Source organism: Phalacrocorax aristotelis, chromosome 3 (genome assembly GCF_949628215.1).
Source record: "Phalacrocorax aristotelis chromosome 3, bGulAri2.1, whole genome shotgun sequence".
NCBI lineage: Eukaryota > Metazoa > Chordata > Aves > Suliformes > Phalacrocoracidae > Phalacrocorax > Phalacrocorax aristotelis.
This window is the reverse complement of record NC_134278.1, coordinates 115,323,909-115,337,723: the sequence shown is the minus strand read 5'-3', so window position 1 is coordinate 115,337,723 and position 13,815 is coordinate 115,323,909. Positions and strand designations below refer to the sequence as shown.

Sequence of the window (13,815 nt, the reverse complement as noted above, 5' to 3'; positions counted from 1 at the left end):
GTCTTCCTTGGTGCAACCACTGAGATGAATGTCTTCCTCCTAGTTGTCTTAGATTTTTTTGAGAAAACACAGACTATCTCGTTTTGAGGACTTCGTTTCATGTTTTGATTGCTGTAAGCAGTGTGACTATTTTTAAGTTATTTGAAAGACTTGTGTATTGAGGAATTGGTAAAAGACAACCCAACTCTTCAAGCCTGTGGCTACCCTAACAGTAATTTAGTAGATACAATCATACCTCTTATCTTCTGCCACTAAAGAAAGATCCCATTAAAGAGGTGTGCAAATGATGATGCTGTCCTAAGGAAATAGTGCATTCTCTCAGATCTGTTTGGTAGGACTCAAACAGGGGGAGGTAGGCCTGATCTGTGGACCAGGCAACTTTCCTAATATCCTAGTGTAAGGGTTTTTTTCTGAGGTAGTTGTTACATCTTGAGTTCTTCTCATACCCTTTTAATGTTCATTTTCTATATGTGCTTTTGAAAGGTTGTTTTGTGAATATATGCTCTCTAGGATGTCTGAGAGAAGTGGGTTCCTCAAAATGCTTGTGAAATAGGCTCACATTGGAACAGGCATTCCCAATGAAGAGGAGTAGGAGGAAAATACTCTGGTTACCTAGGACTGCAAATTCTTCTACTGTGTGTCTCTTCCCTGGTGCTGTGCTTTTCTTGCTTGCTTCATTTTGCTAAATATATTTATTTTGTTATGTTGGTGTTTGTGCATATTGCAGAGAAGGATAGTGCTTCTCCTAGTAACAGAGTAGTTCTTCAGTGTGGTTTCTGAGTGTGTCTTCACTACAGTATGAAGAACTGAACCATTTCCACTGTTACCGGCAGGTGTGTAGTGTATAAAGGTCCAAGGAGAGAGGTTAAGTAATAACACTGTTCACTTGCAAAAGCATTTCACTGACAAAAGCAGTTCATGAAGTTCCTCAGTAAAACTACTATCAGATACAGAGCTGATGACCAGACATACAGAAATGCCAGGCAAACTATTGAGGTTCTGGAGAAGATGCCCATATTTCTAATACTGTGCTCCTCTTTGGTCTAAGGTCTGGATCCTTTCTTCTACTTGATTGTACACCTGAATGTCCCCTTAGATATGTCATGCTCTGAACTGTTACCTGTCTCAGGTTGGCATCAAGCACTTTCAGTCTTGCATCCAGGACTGAAGTTACAACTCCAGGCTCGTCGCAGTTGATGCACAGCAGGCTTGGTGCAGGCTTGAGGCTTGTTGTTTTCTGTTGGAAGATAAATGTCATGTGGTGTGATAATCAAACACTTTCAGAGCAACATATTGTTTATCAACATCAGAGGAAGAGCTGGGAAGGGGTGCCAATGGATTGTGAAACGGGACCATCACTGAGGGATGGTGTGCTGTTTAGCTCCCGCAGATTTATGGCTTCCAAGATCAGTCTGACAATGGCTTTTCTCTTGCACATGTAATCTACCACATTAGTGCTCGGTGAGCCTTAGCAATGACTGTCATTTAACTTTGCAGAACATGTAACCGGCAATTTAATAATCCAGCCATGTGCTCCCCTTCCCCCCCCCCCCCATTTAAGTGTTTTTTTCTTTTCCAAAGATAGGCTCTGACTAGTCAATGTTTTGCATCCTGCTCCTCGTCCTTCCCTTCTGCCACTCCCTTTTGCTGTAACTTCAAATATTCAGACACATACCTTGCAGCAATTGGATAATAATGAACTACACTTCCCATATAGTATACTCCTGTCTTTGGTGCTACCGTTCTGGTTTTTAAGATGAAGCATTTGTGCTTGTGTACTGAGCTGTACGCCCCAGGGTTTCAAGCTTAACGCAAAGCAAAAAACGGCTCAATTAGTGTTTGAAATCCTCATGACAAATCTGTAGATATGCATTAGGCTTTTATTGTGTGAAAAGATGTATCATCACCAGCCTTACAAAACCTGTTCTGGCTCGGCTCAAGTAACGGAGCTGTAGTTAGTTAATGGCGAAGTGCCCGCGGTGAGCAGGCTGCAAGCTTTCCTGTGGAGGCCTGTGCTGCCTGCAGGAGCGATGCCACGGGCAGGGCAGGGCAGGGCCCGGAGCGGGCATCGGGGCCGGCCTGCGGTCACCGCTGCGAGCGGCGAGGCTGCTGGTGAAGGTCTCCTTCAGGAGCATAAAACACCCCCTGTTTTTCTTAGAAAGTGACACTTTTAAGGTAGGTAGTGAATTATTTGTGCGTTAATACACTTCACATACGTTTTTATATGCAATATATTTGCAAAAAGTATATGTAGGTAACATTTTACACAGAATTTTAGTATATTTTCACCCCAATGCTCACCTGCACCGGGAAGGACCGAGGCTGGGGCGCCGGCGCTGCTTAGCAACCGAAGGGGGCTGCCAGGCCCACTTCCGGGTTGGGGCTGCCCACCGCGCGCCTGGGTGGCGGCGCGGGCGGTGCGTCACTGTCGCGCGCCGGCGGGCCGGGGAGGACCCGGGGGAGGGGGCGGGGCGGGGGCGGTGACGGCGGCGCCTCCGAGCGGGGAAACGAAACCGCCGGTGGCGGGGCAGGAACGGGCCCGTGTGTGTGTCCGGCGTTCTCCCCCCGCCCCCGCCGGGCCCTCGGGACACGGAGCCGTCCGGAGCCGGCCCGCCTGCCCGCGCCCCACCGCCACCCTCTCACCTCCCCTCACCTCCCCTCTCGTGTGAGTGCCGCCTGCTCCGGCAGAGCCGTGCCGCGGGCCCCGGTCCCGCCGCGCCGGTGTGGGTGCCGCGGGCGGCCGCCGCAGCTCCCGCCGGCTGCCTGCCCGCCCGCCCGGCGCTGGGGGGGGCCGCGCCTCGGCCCGCCGCCGGTTTGCGCCGCCTCCGGTACCGGGGGGCTTCCGGGATTCACCCTCGTAAGCGGGAGGCCGGCGGCGGAGCGGCCCGCGGGCTGCGGCCTCGGAGCGGGGAGGGCTGGGGCCGTGAGGGGGGGTCGTGGGGTTGCTCCCCCGGGGGCCGGGGTGCTGCTGAGCTCGGGCTCGCTCGGCGCGGGTCGGAATCGAGCAGGAAGACGGATGCACCAAGAAGGGACCCTTAGTGGGGTGGGTTGGGAGGGTGGGGGTCTTCAGGGGGAGCTGGCGAAGTAGGAGTGTGTCAGCCGAGTAAGAGGGTATCTCAGAAGAAACAGAAAATTGCTCTCAGTTCGTTAGAGATGAGCAAGTGAGGGGAAAAAAACCTGCTGAACTGACACAGGAGTAGATGAGTATGAGTTGTCTGTAGGCGAACTTCTGGTGGAAGTGAAAAGGTGTCCTAGCCATAGCGCAGTGAACTCGTGGGGTGATTTTGCAGTCAGAGTCGTGGGGGAGAGTAAAGGAATTGGTCTTAAGGTGTCCTGGATATGTTTGTGGGAATAGGTTGGATAACAGAGGGTTCAAATCGGTGACCTGGGGCATCTTTTCTAGCCCAGCGTTCCTGTGTAGGATAATAAACACTGATAGTTTTTTATTGCTTTTTATCAATAGCAGGGAGGATTAGGTACTGCTCTAGGCATCTGTGCCTTTTTAATTTTCACCTGCTTTCCTGTTCCTTGGACCTTGTCCTCTGCAGGCCTTCCTAGCTGGCTTCTATTAACTCCGTTTTAAGAGTTAATACTTTTTCTGGGTTTATGCAAACTTTATTGGCCACATCCAGAAACTTGATATCTTGCCAGTGATAGCTGGTGAAAAACACAAACAGCCCCCACCTTAGGCACGCATATTTAATAAAGTTTTGCTATTGAAGTAATGTAAGAAAGCTCTTTTATTAATTAATATTTGCAGAGTTGAGGTCAGAGGTCCTCAGTCTCTTGTGAGAAATAGGTTCCGCCTTGTGTGTTCTCTGTTAGATTGGTCTTATTCCCTCATATTTTGGAGTGTTTGGATAAAATGAATCTTTGATTCAATACTAGTAAGCAACTGTCATATATTTAAGTTACCTAAGTATTGACGTCTGGGTTGTCTTAATCTGCTAGCATTAATGGTAAGTAGGTTGTAGAAATTATTTGAAATTCAAGTAATCGGTAATAGGGAAGTTTCTGTGTAGATTTCTTGTTTGTTTGGTTAGACTAGCCATTGAAAAAGGTAGGTTCAAAAGGAGGCAATACTTTTACCTAGAGCAAACTTAAGTTGAGAAGTATAATACTGAATAGTCCATAAAATGATCTACGCCGCCATGCTGCTGCACCTTACCTTTCAGTATGCAGGAGAAAGTTAATTTGCTTAATGTTTACCAAGTGTGATCATCTCTTTCAGCAAAAATGAAGAGGAGGACAGAACCTGAATTTAGCAGCCCCCAAAAGAAGCAGAAGAGGATAGAAGATTTGGGGTTGACTCTCAGTTCTACTTCAGATGACGAAACTCAGTTTAGTAATCGTACTACTCAAGGTAAGGTTGGAGATAAGGAATACGCTGCTGCAGGGAATCTAAATAATAACTGGGAATTAAACCCACATCTCCCAATTCCTAATTGATAGCCTGAACTTTAAGGGCATACTCTTTCTTTAGGAGAAAAATTGCATTATTTCTGTTCACAAACTTGGATTGGTGTGAATTTTTTTTAAGCTCTTTTAAAATCTTATGTGAACAGTTTGGTCTCAGAATTGTATGAATTGAGATGTAGAAAATAGAACTTGAAGTACATAAGTGCATGGTCCAAAGTGTAAAGATTCTTGTAGTATATGAGCAGCATTAATCTTTTAATTTTCTGTTTTGGAAACTTCCAGTAGTGAGGAGTTGTGGGTGTTGTGCCTTAAAGAAACATCATGATCCCTCATTTTTTAAAAAATAAAAGAAGTCAGTAATCTTATCACATTTTTTGCACATGGGAGATATTGAGGTGAATCAAAGGGCAGGTTGATTGGGGCCCCTACATTGTAGTGCCATCTCTTTTCCTGGCTCAGTGGGATTTCTGGGGGGAGAGGGGAGTTGTGAGAGCTCACAGGTGTTTGGTTTCAGAAAGAAAAACTGTTTCAGAGTTAAATAAATTAACTGTCTGCTTTTTTTCAAGTTCGAGTGTGCTTTCTTATTTGGAGCTTGGGGCATACCAAAGATTAGGCAAGTGCCCTACACAACTGGTATCGCTGTTGCAGGGCACTTCACACTCTCCTGGGATGGTGTTTCAAGTTGCCCCATGGTCATGCCTGCTACTTTTGGGTCTTCAGATTTCCCATAGTCATAAAGCGTTAGTGAAAAGGGCCTGAACACACCTTGTGTAAATGAAAGGGGATGTGTATGGAAGATGAGTGGATCAGTTTGGGAGTAGTTGTAGTGAGAGGGTATGGTGTGTGGACCCGTCTGGCAAGGCTGGAGGTGAGTGAGGTGGTTAGAGGTGCAGCATGTGAGAGCTGGGGTAGGGAATGCGCTCTGCACTCAGGGCTGAACGGAAAAATTCAAACCAATATTTTAATTTTTTTTCCTTTTGATTTCCATTTTGAGTTCATATATGGGTCAAAATAGGCTGTGAGTCTTAATGTTTAAGAAATAAGCTGGGAGGACAACAGTTGAAGGACAACATTTTGGATAGGGTTAACTGTTTAGTAGTCTGTTATACCCACGGTGGTTTCTGATGAAAGAAAGAAGGTTGGGGAGAGAAAGTGATATGAGATCTGATCTCGGCTGAGCACAGCCTAGTAAATGTTAAAAGCAAGAAGAGTTATGAAGGGATTTTCTTGAGATTTAGGTAGTGGGTGTTGTGTTTGAGGCACATTGTGAGCCTCTGGAAAATAAGACGTAGCTCAAAGGTAGGCAGCAAGTTAATTGAAGATCTGTATTGGAGAAACAGAAAGCAGTAACTGTCCCTAAAGCAAAATCCTTTGTGATCCTGTTCATATCCAAGAACTTTGTGAAGGAAAGAGAAATGTAGCTTGTGTGACAGACGTTTGAAAACCAAGATGGGTATGTAATATTGCAAACACAACTTAAACCATAGCCATCCTTGTCTTGAGCTGAAAGCCTCAGAGGCTGATACTGTAAAACTGTAGCATAGCAGTTATGTGGGGACACAAGTCCTGAATCTTAAAAGCTGATAGTCCAGCAACAAGGGTTGAGCACACATTGAAAGGATTTTAACTACAGTAGTGTATTTCACTATGGTGTCTTTCATTTTCACTTCACTTTCTTGTAATGGCCTTTCTTTACTAATTATCCAGTTGTTTCCTGTTACTTCACTGATGCTCAGTTTTCTGTAACAGGAAAATAGAGATCTGTGAGTTGAGAGAGAAATAATCTGTGGGTTTTTTTCTTAAATCAGAAAAACATAGGAGAAACTCAGTCCTCCTTTCTAGGTGATTGTGATGTTTCTTTTTCAACACTTCTGTGGAGCTAAATAATTACTTCTAAGTGATAAACAGAAAAAGATGAACTCTGTTAACAGTTTTCTGGATTATCTCGGGGTAACTTATGTAGTTCAACTTCTCCTAGTTGTATGAAGTAGCATAGAATGATTTCTAGCACTCGGCAAACAAGGGAGGCTCAAGAAGCAGAGGTCCAATGAAGAGCATGGCTGTGCCTGCTGTGGATTGCTCGTACCGTTGTCTGTAGGGCCTGCCCCACAGCATTAACTGTAGTATGACTGATAAGGTGCTCAGCAAATTTCAGGAAGGAAATTTGTGCCATTGCTTCATCCTCATAGTGACACTACCACAGGAGAAGTGGAAGGACTCGGTGGGTTGTAGGGCCTCCCTTGCTACCCACCTGGTACAGAGCAGGCCATAAGACAAATGAATCATAGAATGGTTTGGGTTGGAAGGACCTTTAGAGGCCATCTAGTCCAACTCCCCTGCAGTGAGCAAGGACATCTTCAACTAGATCAGGTTGCTCACAGCCCGACTCAACCTGGCCTTGAATGTTTTCAGGGATGGGGCATCTACCACCTCTCTGGGCAACATGTTCCAGTGTTTCACCACCCTCACTGTAAAAAAATTATTCCTTATCTAGTCTGAATCTACCTTCTTTTAGTTTAAAACCATTACCCCTTGTCCTATCACAACAGGCCCTGCTAAAAAGTTTGTCCCCATCTTTCTTATAAGCACCTTTGAAGTACTGAAAGGCTGCAGTAAGGTCTCCCTGCAGCCTTCTCTTCTCCAGGCTGAACAACCCCAGCTCTCTCAGCCTTTCTCACAGGAGAGCTGCTCCAGCCCTTGGATCACTTTTGTGGCCCTCCTCTGGACCCACTCCAACAGGTCCATGCCTTTCCTGTGCTGAAGCTTCCAGAGCTGGATGCAGTACTCCAGGTGGCGTCTCACCAGAGCAGAGGGGCAGAATTACCTCCCTCAACCTGCTGGCCACAATTCTTTTGATGCAGCCCGGGTTGCAGTTGGCCTTCTGGGCTACATCGTGGTTACATCCAGCCCGGAGCAAATAGGTTTGGGCATCTCAACTGTAGAGCAACAGAGAGGACTATACAGATCATACAGACCTAGGTTTTTCCCAAGCAGATCCCAGGGTGGAACTGGGAATAGAGAGAACATAATTGTCTGGTGCCAGTGAGGGCTCTGCTGCATCAGTTTCAGGTGACAAAAGTTTATTTTGAGTGCTTGCTCTGTGTGGTGGTACATATTTTGATTGGACCATTGACTTGACGAACTTCTTCCTCAAACCTTCATCTTTTTAAACTAGATTGGGGTCTTCTGGCATTATCTTTCCTTGGGTTTGTATGCATCAGTAAACTCTAGAGGTGAAAAACTGTCTCATTTGCTATAGTGAACTTGTGGATTCTTGCTACTGAGGTGGGTAGTGGAGTCAAACTGAAGTTTAATATGGGGACTAAAGAATTCAATACTCTTTTTTTTCTGCAGTGTTGGCCATTTGGTAGATACCTGTGTACTTGATATGGATTTTTGGTTAAGCTAAGGATGCATTTACACCTGTAGTTAGGCAGGAGACTGAGGAAAATCCAGTATGTTTTATCAAGGTGTCAGTAATTGTCATTGTTATTGGGAGAAAAATCTCTGTGAACTTTCTCAGCTCCTCAGGATCATTGCAAAGGTCAGGCACACCACAGTGTACTATCATGGTCATGCTGTGGTCTGCTCTGCTGCTGTAATGGGGTTTGCCCGGCCCTTTGAGGGGCCTGGAATCCATTGGATCAGAAAGGATGTGTGCATCCTTGAGACAAAGGGGCAGGTAACCAGATGTTGGTTCCATGGGGTATTTTATATTACATCTGCATGCTTCCTGTAGCATGTTTGAGATACTGAAGCATCCTCGCTATGTGTGTTAAGAGTATTTAATGAGTCACGCTGTATAGTTCTTATTGTGATTATTGAGATGTCTTTCTTCCATTTTCTTGTTTTCATACTCACTTTTCTTACTTTTTTTGCTTGTTTTCAGAGTCTTCCAGTAGTAGCAGTGGGTCTGACAGTGAGAATGATGAAAAAAGACCAGTCTTCAGCAATGAATTCAAACAAGACTCTCTTGTGGAGGGTACTTCATCTCGCTACTCAATGTATAACAGTGTCTCCCAAAAGCTCATGGTAGGTCAAAATAGTTTTGGACCAAAGTATTAAGACCTGGTGACAGCAAAGTGAAAAGTTCAATCTTCTTTAAGAGATTTTGATTCTGATCCTTCATGTAGCAGGGTTCTCTGCTTCTTTGAGCCAGCTACTGAGCAATTGGGGAAGACTGAGAGAGCTTGGTTGAAGAGGATCTGTTAAAAAAGAAAGTTGATTCATGTTCAGGATCTAGGAGCAGGGAGGTGAATGTGAAGGGAAAAGTCTCTGGGTCAGGCAGCTTGCTGAGCTTCAAAAAGAGTCCTACCATGTGTTATTTTGCAATGCTTGAGTTAACAAATGCCTTGTAAGAAAAGCCTTAATTGGTCCTGTGATTGACATTAATTTGTTTGTTCTTGGAGGCTGGCTGGCATACCCTTGTAGAATTATTACCTTAATTATTAAGGTATTTCTTTTTCTTTCAAGTAGTGCCACTCTGCTTTATGTAAGGCCAGAAATTCCTTGGAAAGGCAGGGAGTTGTAACAAATGCGACAACTAAACTTTGAAGGTGATCTCCAGCCCCATGATTGCACAGTGTTACTATGGGGAATAAAGTACTTTTAGGAAGTTCTAAGAAAATTATTTTCTGTCATTGATGTAACCCCAAATTTGGCAACTTGTTCCTGAGTTTAAAGGCAATAGTAGACTATAGAGAAGAGGAGTCTCTTTTGGTGCATGCAGACTTATTTCCTTAGCAAACTTTGTCACTGTGGTATCACAAGTATCTTATAATCCTGAAAGAATTTCTGTTCTTGATAACAGAGAAACAAAAATGTTATTTCCAAGGGCAGCAGAGAAGATGAGATGTATAGTTGTGTTTTACTTGAAATGCGACAGGAAGTTTGAGACTTAATGGGGGACTGAACTCAGGTCTCCTTTTGTTATGTGCTGGTGCTGTACTCACAGGAGCAGGGGTCAGCAGTCTTTCCGTGGCAGTAGGCCTGCTTGTACCTGCCTTTGCCAAGTCAGAAGTTCAGTCTTTTACTAGAAGCTGGGAAGTGCTAGTTGCTGCTAGGGGTGGGAACAGGGAGATACTGCCTCTCAAGTAGGTGCAATGCAAGACAGCAGGATCATACCTCTACATGGAAGAGGAATGTTCATCTCTTGCTGAATTCAAAACTCAATGGGATCCGGAGGCTGATAGTTGCTGATTGTGCCTCTCTGTAGATAAATCCTGTTTCTGATCATTCAGAATCTGTCCACGTGCATTTTTGGCACTGGGATGCAGTTTTCTGATACTAGCACAAGACTATCTTTCACTTGGAGAGTCCTCTCCTGAGCCAAATGGGATATGTGCTTTCAATCACCACAGCGTAGGACCTTTTACTATGGAATTCATGAGGCTTTTGTTTGAAAGGCCTCATAAATTTGTATATAAAGATTGATGTGATATCAAGTCTGGTTGAACGATTTGGTAGCATGAGGTAAATAAAAGTAATAGTCCTTGATTACTAGATGTTCAAAATTCTGTCCTCAGAAAATCAGTGTGTAACAGGTTCAGTGGCTGTCGTGTTTGGTGTACATATTTCAAAGTCTGATTCAGAGCCAGGTAGCAAAGGGAAAACACCATGTACCTTTGTATAAAACCTTTTTCATACTCTTGTTCTGTTTCTCATACTGATTGGTAATAAACAATGGTTTTGTTACTTTTTACAGGAGGGACTATATGGATAATTTATTTATTCAAAGTGAAACTTAAGGATTAAGTTCTTTAATTACATACTGTCTTGCAGTTGAATACAGGAGGGAGTGAAATTCACTGCATTCATGCTTTTTATTGTTGTTCTCTTGTTGCTAAAATTTATGAAGACAAAAGCCTGAAAAAGTAGCAGTTAATGAACATGTTTCTTTTAACCTAAGAGATGGGAACGTGTTTCAGGAGCAGTGTCTTGCATTCCTCCTCTGAGTTTTAGGTGAAGTTTTAACTGATGCTTGAAATGTATGTGACTGCATGTTCACAACAAAGAATATCATCATAACATGAATTTTTTATCCTGTGCCAGGATCTTTTGTTTTAGGAACCTTCCATGCTCACTGAACACAGTGATGAATAGCTCCAGGGTCCTCGCTGCTTCTGCCTCTGAGCAGGCTGTTCCTGCATTACTGAACCTTTTGTAATTTGCTGTCTTTTCAAATGTCATTCTTTAGATCTAGTTCTTTTGCATCCTGCCTCAGTGAAGTGAAATCAGTATTAAGTCCTGAAACCCACAACTGAGATTAAAAATGCTCAGTGCCTTCAAGTCACTTCAGGGTCATGTGTCATTTTCCCTACTAGTCTTTGATCTCAGTAGTAGTACATAAACTCAAGTCCATTTGCCTCAGTATGCTCCCTTTGCTTTCTTTTTAGGCCAAGATGGGCTTCCGGGAAGGAGAAGGTCTGGGAAAATATGGCCAAGGCAGGAAGGATATTGTTGAGGCCTCCAATCAGAAGGGAAGGAGAGGCTTTGGGCTGACCCTCAAAGGATTTGATGGGGAGCTTAATATTGATTGGCAGGATGAGCCAGAGGTAAGTACTTCCTATTTTTAATCTTTTTTTTTGCTGTGTTCAGGATTTGCCCTCTGGGAATGATGTTTAGTGTTGCCTGATACAACCGGCTACCAATCAAGTAGCTCTGCTGGGTGGACTCATGCCTTACTTTGTCCCAGAATAGCATGGAAAAACTGGTTTTCTGTCACATGTATTAATGTTCTGGCACAAAATTCATTTCAGACAGGTTGTTGCTGTGGTCTGCAGGATTTGTTACGAAGTTTGCAGTAGTGAATGTGATTGAAAATTGTTATCGAGCTTTTTTGGGTTTACCATTTTTATTTTGTGTGTCATTTCCCATGCCTGTATAGGTAATTTTTGAAAAATCTTTTCTGGGTGTGTTGAATAGTCCCAAATAAAGCACTTGGATGTTCTATTCCTGTGTCTCGTCAAGCTCTTCAACAGAGAAGAAAATTGGGAAATAGATTAGATGTTGTCAGGAAAGTAAAGCCCAGTTTTGATATTATTTAGTGAGAAATAGCTGCTGTATGTTGTATTTAAAATGGAAAAAAAATAAACCACAGCATCAAATCCTAGGGATCTCACAGCTGGAGAGTAAGCCAGAAGATCCCAGCCATTGTTAGTCAAACAATGCTTATCAAGTCGTATATGGTGCACGTTCTAGTACTTCACTCTCCTTTCCTTGAATTGTTTTCAGCAGTTGGAAATAGTATCAGAGGTTATTCCTTGAGAGCCAGGGATTTGGGACCAACTCTGTAGTCTCACTGGTTTAGGTCTCATTCTGCAGTGTGCTTCTACAGCCATTTCACAGCAATTAAATGTTATGTATGGTTAACCCTTGTGGATGATACTACTATAATAAATATAAGAAGGTTAGTAGTAGGCTTGGCAGCCTCTCTTTGTGGAGGAGTGGCACACTTTGATCTTAACTGCTAAAACAATTCTTTCCCAAGATTATAAAAATTGTTGGAAGCCTGAAATAAGTTATGGAATGAGGGGGCCCTTTGGAAAGAACTGGGAGAAAGGATGTGCAAAGCACCATCAGGAAGCATGAGTTTTTGGCAGCTGTCTCTTGCAATGTCTCTAAAATGTACCTTGAGAGTACTAGGCTTTTGCTTTATGTCTTGATTATTCATCAGACTTTAATGAGATGGAAATGGTATGGGGTTTTTTTTGGTGGTAGTGGTCTTTTTTTTTTTTCCTTAATCCAAATAAATAAGACTTGTTAGAATAGGAGGAAAAAACCTATATGGTTGGCCTTAAAGTCATGGCACAACCCCTTATGCTAGGATTGGGAAGCAAATTTTTGGGAGCAATCAGTTGTTTTTGCTATCAGAAATGCCTCTGACTCTTCCCATGTCTTCTGTTTGCAGCCCAGTGCCTATGAGGAGGTGGACTGGTGCCTGGAGTGTACCACAGAAATCCCTGATGCCCAGGAGCTGAAGGAGTGGATGACTGTGGGGAAGGTAATTTTTTTAGATCCCAGTACTTACTGGCCTAAGAAGACGCAGGGCTACTCCGCCTGAAACACTTGCCTTGTCAAAGAGAGTTATAGAATAACCTAGGCTGGAGGGAACCTCCGGAGACTACTGGTGCAGCTTCCTGCTTAAAGCAGGTCCAGCCAGATTGCTCAAGGTCTTGTTTGGTTGAGTTTTGCGTATCTCCATGGATGGAAGTCTTGCAACCTGTTTGGGCATCTGTTTCACAGAATGACAGATCACAGGTTGGAAGGGACCTCAGGGACCATCTAGTCCAACCTTTCTAGGAAGAGCACAGTCTAGACAAGATGGCCCAGCTCCCTGTCCAGATGACTCTTGAAGGTGTCCAATGTGGCCGAGTCAACCACTTCCCTGGGGAGATTATTCCAATGGTTGACTGTCCTCACTGTGAAAAATTTCCCTCTTGTGTCCAGTCAGAATCTCCCCAAGAGCAACTTGTGTCCATTCCCCCTTGTCCTCTCCGTGTGACTCCTTGTAAAAAGGGAGTCTCCATCTCCTCTTAGCTACCCCTTAAGTACTGGTACATGGTGATGAGATCCCCTCTAAGCCTCCTTTTCTCAAGGCTGAACAAACCCAACTCTCCCAGCCTGTCCTCGTACGGCAGGCTTCCCAGTCCTTTGATCATCTTGGTGGCCCTTCTCTGGACCCCTTCCAGCCTGTCCACATCCTTTTTGTACAGCAGGGACCAGAACTGTACCCAGTACTCCTGGTGTGGCCTGACAAGCGCTGAGTAGAGTGGGATAATGACTTCTTTCTCTCTGCTGGTGATGCCCTTTTTGATGCAACCCAGCATCCTGTTGGCCTTCTTGGCCGCAGCAGCCACTGTTCGCTCATGTTGAGCTTCCTCTCCACCAGGACCCCCAGGTCCCTTTCCACAGAGCTGCTCTCCAGCTAGGTGGATCCCAGGCTGTGCTGCACTCCCACATTATGTTTTCCCAGGTGCACGACCTTACACTTGTCCTTGTTGAACTTCATAAGGTTCTTACTGGCCGACTCCTCCACCATATCCAGATCTTCCTGCAAAGCAGCTCTCCCTTCTGGAGTGCCTACTTCCCCACTCAATTTGGTGCCATCCGCAAACTTCATCAGGCTACACTTGATGCCGGTATCCAGATCACTTATGAAGATATTGAATAACGTTGGGCCCAGTATTGATCCCTGGGGGAGTCCACTTGTGACAGGTTGCCAGTTTGAGAAAGAGCTATTTACCACCACCCTCTGGGTGCGGCCTGTCAGCCAGTTCCCCACCCGCTGCACAGGCCACTTGTCTAGGCCATAATGCATTAATTTCTCCAGGAGGAGACTATGGCGGACCGTATCAAAGGCCTTGGAGCAGTCCAGGTAGACAATGTCCACTGCCC

The 13,815-nt window shown here is 44.6% G+C and overlaps 1 protein-coding gene across 3 annotated transcripts in view; it reads left to right on the top strand.

The window, feature by feature from the left end:
* Positions 1 to 2,497: 2,497 nt before the first annotated feature.
* CMTR1 (cap methyltransferase 1) overlaps positions 2,498 to 13,815 on the top strand; it is a 33,593-nt gene continuing 22,275 nt past the window's right edge. Inside the window, exons 1-5 of one of the 3 annotated variants that reach the window (XM_075089150.1) lie at positions 2,498 to 2,665; positions 4,232 to 4,363; positions 8,309 to 8,451; positions 10,815 to 10,973; positions 12,329 to 12,421. In XM_075089150.1, coding sequence (XP_074945251.1) covers positions 4,237 to 4,363; positions 8,309 to 8,451; positions 10,815 to 10,973; positions 12,329 to 12,421 — 522 coding nt within the window. In that variant the 5' untranslated portion in view covers positions 2,498 to 2,665; positions 4,232 to 4,236. Of the gene's footprint in view, positions 2,666 to 2,775; positions 2,858 to 3,871; positions 3,960 to 4,231; positions 4,364 to 8,308; positions 8,452 to 10,814; positions 10,974 to 12,328; positions 12,422 to 13,815 lie in introns of those variants that run through there. The other 2 variants (XM_075089151.1, XM_075089152.1) reach the window with 2 other exon arrangements.